Source organism: Myotis myotis, unplaced genomic scaffold (assembly GCF_014108235.1).
Source record: "Myotis myotis isolate mMyoMyo1 unplaced genomic scaffold, mMyoMyo1.p scaffold_m19_p_38, whole genome shotgun sequence".
Taxonomy (NCBI): Eukaryota; Metazoa; Chordata; class Mammalia; order Chiroptera; family Vespertilionidae; genus Myotis; species Myotis myotis.
The window spans coordinates 1,015,977-1,026,607 of record NW_023416344.1 but is presented as its reverse complement, the minus strand read 5'-3'; the positions used below and the strand labels follow the sequence as shown (position 1 = coordinate 1,026,607).

General features: G+C 66.5%; 1 protein-coding gene across 2 annotated transcripts; it reads left to right on the top strand.

Annotated features, from left to right (window-relative positions):
* Nucleotides 1-872: 872 nt before the first annotated feature.
* Nucleotides 873-10,631, top strand: CPSF1 (cleavage and polyadenylation specific factor 1). 2 transcript variants are annotated; one of them, XM_036303677.1, is made up of 36 exons: nt 873-1,145; nt 3,055-3,082; nt 3,174-3,316; nt 3,420-3,500; nt 3,630-3,781; nt 3,865-4,011; nt 4,088-4,227; nt 4,300-4,410; nt 4,500-4,593; nt 4,691-4,778; nt 4,874-4,996; nt 5,078-5,129; nt 5,207-5,301; nt 5,370-5,444; nt 5,532-5,612; nt 5,686-5,775; nt 5,956-6,066; nt 6,140-6,281; nt 6,388-6,566; nt 6,650-6,783; nt 6,860-7,034; nt 7,106-7,312; nt 7,391-7,480; nt 7,549-7,692; nt 7,762-7,914; nt 8,438-8,554; nt 8,626-8,716; nt 8,785-8,869; nt 8,940-9,234; nt 9,317-9,493; nt 9,580-9,646; nt 9,719-9,766; nt 9,842-9,997; nt 10,084-10,213; nt 10,302-10,440; nt 10,520-10,631. In XM_036303677.1, the coding sequence occupies exons 1-36, from the start codon at nt 1,002-1,004 to the stop codon at nt 10,565-10,567; spliced, it is 4,332 nt and encodes a 1,443-aa protein (XP_036159570.1). In that variant the 5' UTR covers nt 873-1,001; the 3' UTR covers nt 10,568-10,631. The 2 variants fall into 2 exon arrangements, with proteins under 2 accessions (XP_036159570.1, XP_036159569.1); XM_036303676.1 differs by having other exon boundaries at nt 6,647-6,783.

Genomic DNA, 10,631 nt, shown 5'->3' with positions numbered 1-10,631 from the left:
CTGGCTCCAGGACTTAGGACTCTGGAAGGGGTTTGGTGTGGCTCCGGGGTCACCCACCCCCTGGGCACCCAGGGGACCCTCCTGCACAGCTGCCTGGTCCAGACGGGAAGCCTGGTTGCTGACGTGAGCACGTGGCCAACTTGCATGCAACACACATTTATGTCCCATGTTCTCGGGTGCGTCTGTGTTTTCTTTATTTCTTATGATTCCGTTTCTAAGGCCCAGGCCTATCCGAGCACCTGGGGCGACTCCCTACCAAGGGAGGAGAGGTCTGCTTAGCTGTGTGAGGTCTGGCTCCAGGCCCTCAAAGTGGACGATTGCGCCCGGCCCGGGACGGGAGCAAAGTCAGGGAAGACCGCTGTGCTGGGGGGAGCGCAGGGAGAAGGTGGGGGGACTGGGCCTTCAGCGCCCGGGTTCGGTGGTCACGGTGGGGAGGTTGCTCTGCGGGCGGGAACACAGCTGAGACGCCACGCGGGATGTGTCCAGAGGCTTTCCTAGCGCCGGCTGGTCGGGGCTCCCCCACACCGGCGAGCGGCATCTGCGGGCGCCCCGTCTCTGCTGGTCAACGCTACGAGGCTCGCCTCGCTCACTCGCACGGGGGCTCGGAGACTCGCCGCTTCCCGCGGGGACAAGCTGCACGCTGACCCCACCCCGGGCCAGGCAGCGCCCAGCCGGCCCTGACCCGTCGCCCCCTCGCACCCGTGGGGCCCCGGCACTCGGGCGAGCTCGGGATGTCGGAGCTCCAGGCGCGGAACCGGCAGCGGAACCGCTAAACCGCCCCGCGGCCACCAGGGGCCGCTGTTGCTCTGCAGCCGCTCCGCCGCGGGGCACTGCGCAGGCGTAGGACCCCGGAACCTCCGCGCTCAGCTTCCGGGCCCGGCCGGACCGTGTTCACCGCCGCCCCGGTCCCCCGCGAGCCGGCTCCAACTGCCAGGTGCGGGGTGGTCGCGGGCGGCCCGCTCCCTCTCGCCCTCGGCCCCGCGTCGCCCGGGACCGGCACCATGTACGCCGTGTACAAGCAGGCGCACCCGCCCACCGGCCTCGAGTTCTCCATGTACTGCAACTTCTTCAACAACAGCGAGCGCAACCTCGTGGTGGCCGGCACCTCGCAGCTTTACGTGTACCGCCTGAACCGCGACGCCGAGGTAGGCCCGCGCCGCCGGCCCCCGCCTCCCGCCGCCCGGTGCTCGCCCAGGGGCGGCCCAGGTGCCGGCGGAGGAGCCCGCGGGTCGCGGCGCCTGAGCGCGAGGCCGCCTCGTACCTGCCGCCCCCCGGGCCCCCCTGCCGGGCGCGCGCCCTCCCTCCCTCGGGCCTCGTACCTGCGTTTGTTTCCCCAAACACCGCAGTGATGGGAGCGCCCGCCTGGGATGGGTAGTAGGTGGACAAAAGCTAAGAACCGGGGAGGAACTCCTAACGGAGACGCACCTGTGAGCACGCGCAGGCTGCAGCCAGCGCGGCGGGGGGAGCGGAGGCTGGAGGCCGAGTGTTTGCAGCTGGCGGGGCAGCGCCTCCCGAGGCGGAGGGGTTTGGGGGGGGGGGGCGCCGGCAGCAGGTTCCGCGAGGCGCAGGGGGCTCGGCCGTGGAGGGAAGCGAGGGGCGCAGGGGTCGCGCCAGGAAGGCCTCTTGCAGGAGGCGGCCGCTTAGCGGTTCTTGGAGGGAGAGTGAGACTTAGGGTCACGGATGGCGAGTGGGGCGCGCCGGCTGCCGGGACGCCCTCCGCGGGGGCCGAGCCGGTGAGGCGGGCAGCCCCGAGGGAGCGTGTGCTCCGGGCGGAGGAGACGGGGGAGTCGCTGCCGGGACAGGAAGGCTCTTGGCCAAGACGAGCGAGTGGGCAGCGTGTCGGCAGGAAGGGAAGGAGCCAGCAGAGCAGGGTCGGAGGGCCCAGCCCCGAGCCCTCAGGAGGCCGTTCACACCTTAAATGGCCGTAGAAACCCCGAAGGAGAGTCCCCGACAGACAGACGTGACTGCAGAGGCGGCGCCGGGCCTCTGCTGTCTGGCCCTGTCCAGAGGGTACCGTGCGGGCAGGAAGCCAGCAGCGATGCGGCGGGAGCGGGCAGGGCGCCCAGTGGGTGCGCGGGCCTGGGCCTGGCCCCGGCCAGTGTCCTGGAGCCCGAGCAGCTGTGCCCCTGGCCACACCCGGGCTCGGAGCGGCACAAAGCCGTTCCGGCCCATCCATCAATGCTCTTCCTCTCGAAGATGCAATAAGCTTCTCACTGGACTTGTAATCTGACGCTCACATTTACATGAAAGAGACAAAAGTTAAGAATATCCCAGGTCATCTTAAAGGTGGCCGAGGTGGGGCACGTGCCGGGCAGGATTATCGAGGCGTGTGTGTCTGAAAGCTGCTTCCTGAGACTCAGGGTGATGTTACACGTTTTCAGTAGCTTTTGCTTGTGAGCTGACCTGGCCATGAAGTGTCTCTTTAACTCGAGTGCCGTTACCTTCAGACGCACCCTGTCCAGCAGTTGGGGTGTTTGTCACGGGGTGTGGTTCCTGGTAGTTGGGGCTGGACGGCCGTCTCTCGGTGTCTTTGTGGTTGTTCTTTGTTTCTCGCCGTGTCCTCCTCCGCGGCTTCGCTGTGTATGAGTCCTGTGTTTTTATTTCGTTTTTGTCGCACGTTTTGTGTCATCTCCTCCTCCGTTACATTGGAGATGCAGCAGGCCTCCTTGATTTATGACGTTTTGGCTCAAATGAGCGCTTTTGCCCCAAGTGACACAGAACGTTATTGCTCTAGCCCCGTTTACACCCTCCGCCTTGTTCTGTGGCCCCGTGTCTCACTCCGTGGGGGCAGAGCCAGGCAGGTTAGGGGTGCGTAGAGCAGCTCTCCACCTCTGACCCTGCATGGGGTGGCTCAGGAGAAGCCCGTGTCCAGGTTGGGGACCCAGGTGTGAGCCTGTGGGGCTGGGTGTGCGCGGCTTTCCATAGGCCTCGTGCTCCCCACCACACTGAGGGTCCAGCCGGGGCAGCCCTGGCGGTCTTTCCTCCTCGTCCTTCCACAAGGTGGGGCCCCTGGTGCAGCAGCGCCTCTTCACTGCACCTCCCCTCTTCCTCCAGGCCCCGACCAAGAATGACAGGAGCACAGGTGAGCACCCGGGCGGCTGTGCTGGCCACGTGCCTGAGGGTGGGCGGCTGCGGCGAGGGAACCAGACCTGTACCCACCACCTCTCCCCCAGAGGGCAAGGCTCACAGGGAGCACCGCGAGAAGCTGGAACTGGTGGCTTCCTTCTCCTTCTTCGGCAACGTCATGTCCATGGCCAGCGTGCAGCTGGCAGGCGCCAAGCGGGATGCCCTGCTGCTGAGCTTCAAAGACGCCAAGGTGGGCGGTGGGCTTGGTGGGGGTCCTGGGCACGCGGTGGGCGGTGGTCAGCAGGCTGGGCAGAGCTCAGTGGCGGGTCGAAGCTCTGACCTGCTGTCCCCAGCTGTCTGTGGTGGAGTACGACCCGGGCACCCACGACCTGAAGACACTGTCTCTGCACTATTTTGAGGAGCCGGAGCTGCGGGTAGGCAGGCTGTGCCCCACCCTGTCCGGCCCCTCTCCCTCCCCCAATGCCCTGCCCTCGCCCACCCCCTTGCTTCCCTCGAGGCCTCCCACCGGCCCCATGGCCTGCCTGATGGCTCTCCACCCCCAGGACGGGTTCGTGCAGAACGTGCACACGCCGCGGGTGCGGGTGGACCCTGACGGACGCTGCGCGGCCATGCTCATCTACGGCACGCGGCTGGTGGTGCTGCCCTTCCGCAGGGAGAGCCTGGCCGAGGAGCACGAGGGGCTCATGGGCGAGGGGTGAGTGCCGGGGCGCTTGGGGGGCCAGGCCCTACCTGCCCTCCACCTTCCACCCTCCACCCGCTGAAGCCCTCACCCCCCAGGCAGAGGTCCAGCTTCCTGCCCAGCTACATCATTGACGTCCGGGCACTGGACGAGAAGCTGCTCAACATCGTCGACCTGCAGTTCCTGCACGGCTACTACGAGCCCACCCTGCTCATCCTGTTTGAGCCCAACCAGACGTGGCCCGGGTGAGCCCCTCTGCGGTGGCCCTGGGGGGCGGGCGGGGGCGGGCAGGGACCCCTGGCTGACCCTCTGCTGTCCCAGGCGGGTGGCCGTGCGGCAGGACACGTGCTCCATCGTGGCCATTTCACTGAACATCACCCAGAAGGTCCACCCCGTCATCTGGTCCCTCACCAGCCTGCCGTTCGACTGCACCCAGGCCCTGGCGGTGCCCAAGCCCATAGGTGAGAGCCTGGCGGGTTGGGGGAGGTAGTGTGGAGCGCCCGGGCCCTGCCCACCAGCCTGTCCTCCTCCAGGTGGGGTAGTGGTCTTTGCAGTCAACTCGCTGCTATACCTGAACCAGAGCGTCCCCCCATACGGTGTGGCCCTCAACAGCCTTACCTCAGGCACCACCGCCTTCCCTCTGCGTGAGTGTGGGTCAGGCAGGGCTGGAGGGGTGGTTTGGGGCGGGGGGGCGGGCTGCTGGGTCCCTGACACCCCTCCCCTGCCTCAACAGGCACCCAGGAGGGCGTGCGGATCACTCTTGACTGTGCCCAGGCGGCCTTCATCTCCTACGACAAGATGGTCATCTCCCTCAAGGGCGGAGAGATGTGAGTCCCCCTTCAGGGAGCCCTGTACCCCCAGTGTCATCGTCCCCCCCGCCCCCACCCTGGGAGCCTTGCCCAGCTCAGCGTCCCCCTCCCACAGCTACGTGCTGACCCTCATCACCGATGGGATGCGCAGTGTCCGTGCCTTCCACTTCGACAAGGCCGCCGCCAGCGTGCTCACCAGCAGTGTGAGTGGGCACTGCGGGCAGGCTTGGGTCTGGGTCTGGGTCTGGGTCCAAGTCCAGCCCCCCTCACCACCGCTCCACCCCGCCCCCTCTCTCAGATGGTCACCATGGAGCCTGGGTACCTGTTCCTTGGCTCTCGCCTGGGCAACTCCCTCCTTCTCAAGTACACGGAGAAGCTGCAGGAGGCCCCGGCCAGTGCTGTCCGGGAGGCTGCTGACAAGGTGGGTGCCGGGGGCGTCTGTGGGGACTCTGCCCCTGTGCAGGGTGTCCCCAGGGCTGCTCACCGCCCTCCTGCCTCACAGGAAGAGCCTTTGTCAAAGAAGAAGCGAGTGGACTCCACAGTGGGCTGGTCAGGTGAGGGGTGAGAGGGCAGGGGGCAGGGGCAGTGCTGGGGCCAGAGAACGGCATCTCAGCGCATTCCGTGGCTGCAGGTGGCCAGTCCGGGCCGCAGGACGAGGTGGACGAGATCGAGGTGTACGGCAGCGAGGCCCAGTCGGGCACCCAACTGGCCACTTACTCCTTTGAGGTGAGGTTGTGCCCAGAAGGGGCCCCACCCTGGCGGGCCCACCTGCCTGACCACTGCTCTGCCCTCAGGTGTGTGACAGCATCCTCAACATTGGACCCTGTGCCAATGCGGCCATGGGCGAGCCCGCCTTCCTGTCTGAAGAGGTGCCCGGTGTGGGAAGGCGGGTGGGGGCGGCATGCAGGTGGGCGGGTGGCTTGCCGGGGGCCCTGTCCTCACCTCGGCCCCTACAGTTTCAGAACAGCCCTGAGCCGGACCTGGAGATCGTGATGTGCTCTGGCTACGGCAAGAACGGGGCCCTGTCTGTGCTGCAGGTGTGTGGGGGGCAGGCCAGGGTGGGGCCTCCTGGGGACCTGGGTGGACAGTTGCACCCCATTGTCTTTCCAGAAGAGCATCCGGCCCCAGGTGGTGACGACCTTTGAACTTCCTGGCTGCTATGACATGTGGACAGTGGTTGCCCCTGTGCGCAAGGAGCAGGTGCGTGCACCCCAGGCTGCAAGAAGGCCCGTGGGGCGATGGCCGGTGATGCCTCTATGAGGACGAGGAGGCTGGGGCAGGCCCTGCTGTGTAGGTCCCAGCAGACGCGCCAGAACTTGCTCTGGCTCGGCTGTGGGGCTGGGTGGTGAGGTGTGTGCTCTGCCTGCCCTCCCGTCACAGGAGGAGACCCCTCAGGGTGAGGGTGCGGAGCAGGAGCCCAGCACCCCTGACACAGAGGACGACGGGCGCAGACACGGGTTCCTGATTCTGAGCCGGGAGGACTCCACCATGGTGAGGGGCCTGGCAAAGGGGTGCTGGGGTGGGCCCCCCTGCAAGGGGTGTGCCTCACCACCATTGCCCACAGATCCTGCAGACTGGGCAGGAGATCATGGAGCTGGACACCAGTGGCTTTGCCACACAAGGTCCCACAGTCTTTGCCGGCAACATCGGGGACAATCGCTACATCGTGCAAGTGTCACCGCTCGGCATCCGCCTGCTGGAAGGAGGTGGGCCCAGCAGGCGGGCAGGTGGGCGGGCAGGGGCAGGTGGCCCGGCAGGGGCAGGTGGCCCGGCGGGCGGGGGCAGGGTGTACTGACTGGCCTGTGTCTGCAGTGAACCAACTGCACTTCATCCCTGTGGACCTGGGCTCCCCCATCGTGCAGTGCGCCGTGGCTGACCCCTACGTGGTCATCATGAGCTCCGAGGGCCACGTCACCATGTTCCTGCTCAAGAGCGACTCCTACGGGGGCCGCCACCACCGCCTGGCTCTGCACAAGCCGCCGCTGCACCATGTAGGCCCCTTCACCCCCGGACCCCTTGTCCCCACTCCCCCCCCCCCCCCCCCCGATCACTGAGCCCCTTCCCCCCACAGCAGTCCAAGGTGATCGCCATGTGTGTATACCGCGACGTCAGTGGCATGTTCACCACCGAGAGCCGCCTGGGCGGGGCCCGCGATGAGCTTGGGGGGCGCAGCGGCTCCGAGGCAGACGGCCCAGGCTCAGAGACCAGGTGTGTGGGGGGCCGGGGTCCTCGGGGCTGGGGTCCCCGGGGCGGGCCACCCCTGATACATGCATGTGCTCCCCAGCCCCACAGTGGATGACGAGGAGGAGATGCTGTACGGGGACTCGGGCTCCCTCTTCAGCCCCAGCAAGGAGGAGGCGCGCAGGAGCAGCCAGCCTCCCACCGACCGGGATCCCACCCCCTTCCGGGCTGAGCCCACACACTGGTGCCTGCTGGTGCGGGAGAACGGAACCATGGAGGTGGGTGGCGCCCTGTGCCCACGCAGCCGCCCCTCCCCACTGCTGCCTCCACTAACCACCCGTCCCCTCAGATCTACCAGCTCCCTGACTGGCGGCTGGTGTTCCTGGTGAAGAACTTCCCGGTGGGGCAGCGGGTGCTGGTGGACAGCTCGTTCGGCCAGCCCACCACGCAGGGCGAGGCCCGGAAGGAGGAGGCTACGCGTCAGGGGGAGCTGCCCCTCGTCAAGGAGGTGCTGCTGGTGGCGCTCGGGAGTCGCCAGAGCCGGCCCTACCTGCTGGTGAGCACAGGCAGGGCCCCGGTCCCCCATCCTGGGCCTGCGCCGTCCAGGCCCCTGATGACCCGACACCATCCCCAGGTGCATGTGGACCAAGAGCTACTCATCTACGAGGCCTTTGCCCACGACTCCCAGCTCGGCCAGGGAAACCTCAAAGTTCGCTTCAAGAAGGTGCGGGGGTGGCCGGGGGGCGCTGGGCGGGGTGGGGCAGGGACGGGCGCTCACAGAACTCCCCCCAGGTCCCCCATAACATCAACTTCCGAGAGAAGAAGCCCAAGCTGTCCAAGAAAAAGGCGGAGGGCGGCAGCGCCGAGGAGGGGGCCGCGGCCCGTGGGCGAGTGGCGCGCTTCCGCTACTTCGAGGACATTTACGGCTACTCGGGGGTAGGCCGGGGACGGGGAGGCCAGGCGGGGGGGCCTCGCCCCGCAGGCCCCTCATGGTGCTGCCCGCAGGTCTTCATCTGTGGGCCTTCGCCTCACTGGCTCCTGGTGACCAGCCGGGGGGCCCTGCGGCTGCACCCCATGGGCATCGACGGCCCCATCGACTCCTTCGCCCCGTTCCACAACGTCAACTGCCCCCGCGGCTTCCTGTACTTCAACAGACAGGTAGCTGCCAGGTGGGGCTGCCAGGGCAGGTGTCGTGCTGGGCTGGAAACAAGACGCTGGTGACGAGATGGAGCTGCAGGGGGGGGGTGGCGGGGGGGCAGAGGGGCAAGGCTAAGGTGAGACCTGGGCTTACTGCTGGGAAGGTTGAGGGCACCTGCCTGGGCAACCGGAGTTCATGCACTGTCACTGCTCTGTCAGCGGAGACCCCAGCTCTGCCCGTAGGCGCTCACCTTCTCTGAGCCTCCCTTTCCTCATCTGTCCCCCGAGAACCCAAGGGATGATGGTGCTGATGCACCCAGGACTGGGTGAGGGGGGCTGGGCCTGGCAGGGGCCCCTCGCCTATCTGTGCAGCCCTGGCATGGCCAGGGTGGGCCACCCTTTGCCTCCGGCCTCCAGTGCTCTCAGGTCCTGGCCCTCCCTTGCCCTGGCTGACCCCAACTGCCTGCTCACCGTGCTGCACAGAGCAGGGTCTAATCCCAGAGAACCCTGTGGGCCTGGCCTCACTGACGCCCTCAACCCCCAGGGCGAGCTGAGGATCAGTGTCCTGCCTGCCTACTTGTCGTATGATGCCCCGTGGCCCGTCAGGAAGATCCCACTGCGCTGCACAGCCCACTATGTGGCCTACCACGTGGAGTCCAAGGTCTGAATCCCCCTGAAGGCCAGGGACCTTCTGGGCCTGGTCTCTGGTCTGTGACACTTCCCCTCCCCCAGGTGTACGCTGTGGCCACCAGCACCAACACTGCGTGCACCCGGATTCCACGCATGACGGGCGAGGAGAAGGAGTTTGAGACCATCGAGAGAGGTAGGAGACGTTCAGGCTGGGCCTGCTCTTGGGACCGTCTCTCCCTGACCGGAGCCCTGTCTCTGCAGATGACCGCTACATCCACCCCCAGCAGGAGGCCTTCTCCATCCAGCTCATCTCCCCAGTCAGCTGGGAGGCCATCCCCAATGCCAGGTGAGGCTGGGTCAGGTGGGGCGGGAGGGAGGCAGGTAGCAGGGCTGCATCCTGACCCTGCCTCCTGCAGGATTGAGCTGGAGGAGTGGGAGCACGTGACCTGCATGAAGACGGTGTCGCTGCGCAGCGAGGAGACCGTGTCCGGCCTCAAAGGCTATGTGGCGGCAGGGACCTGCCTCATGCAGGGGGAGGAGGTCACCTGCCGCGGGCGGATCCTGATCATGGACGTGATCGAGGTGGTGCCCGAGCCTGGCCAGCCCCTGACCAAGAACAAGTTCAAGGTCCTGTACGAAAAGGAGCAGAAGGGGCCCGTGACCGCCCTTTGCCACTGCAATGGCCACCTGGTGTCGGCCATCGGCCAGAAGGTGGGTCCCTGCCCCTGCATCCCTTGCCGACCCACGGCCCCGCCTGCCTGCGAGCCACTGGCTGCCACCTCTCCCACCACAGATCTTCCTGTGGAGCCTGCGTGCCAGCGAGCTGACGGGCATGGCCTTCATCGACACCCAGCTGTACATCCACCAGATGATCAGCATCAAGAACTTCATCTTGGCCGCCGACGTCATGAAGAGCATCTCGCTGCTGCGCTACCAGGAGGACAGCAAGACGCTCAGCCTCGTCTCCCGGGTACCCTGGGTGGTGGGGACGGCCCTGTGCCAGGTGGTCCCTGTCTCCAGGGGGACCTGATGTGACACCCACCCCTCGGTCCCCAGGACGCCAAGCCCCTGGAAGTGTACAGCGTGGACTTCATGGTGGACAGCACCCAACTGGGCTTCCTGGGTGAGTGCAGGACTGGGGTCTGGGGCTGTCTGAGACTGTGGTGACCAGGCTGACTTGGAACTCTGTTTCCAGTGTCTGACCGTGACCGCAACCTCATGGTGTACATGTACCTTCCGGAGGGTGAGTACTCCCTGACCCAGGGTGGGGGCTGGGCGGAGGCTGGGCGGGCTATGACCTGAAGTCTCTCTGGTCCAGCCAAGGAGAGCTTTGGTGGCATGCGTCTGCTGCGTCGGGCGGACTTCCATGTGGGTGCCCACGTGAACACCTTCTGGAGGACCCCGTGCCGAGGTGCTGCTGAGGGGCCCAGCAAGAAGTCGGTCATGTGGGAGAACAAGCACATAACGTGGTTCGGTGAGGGCCTTGTGGGTGGGGACGAGGGGCAGTGGCACGGGTGGCAGGTGGTGCTGGGATCACCGGGCTCACACTGTCCCCCACAGCCACCCTCGACGGCGGCATTGGGCTCCTGCTGCCCATGCAGGAGAAGACCTACCGGCGGCTACTGATGCTGCAGAATGCGCTGACCACCATGCTGCCCCACCACGCTGGCCTCAACCCCCGCGCCTTTCGGTGAGCATGCCTCTGCTTCCCACCCCCCACACCCCACACACACCCTCCCCCAGGTCTGCCCAGCTCCCCATGCCTCACACCTCCCCAGGATGCTACACGTGGACCGGCGCACCCTGCAGAATGCCGTGCGGAACATCCTGGACGGAGAGCTGCTCAACCGCTACCTGTACCTGAGCACCATGGAGCGCAGCGAGCTGGCCAAGAAGATTGGCACCACACCTGACATTGTGAGCAAGCCGCCTACCTCCCCATCCCACCCCACCCCACCCCGCCCTGCCCCGCCCCTTATCTGCCTTCTCCCCACAGATCCTGGACGACCTGTTAGAGACGGACCGGGTCACTGCCCACTTCTAGACCCCCCCACTGCCACCGCCCCTTTTTTTGTACAAAACACAGGAGAAAGATTTGTTTGGTTTGA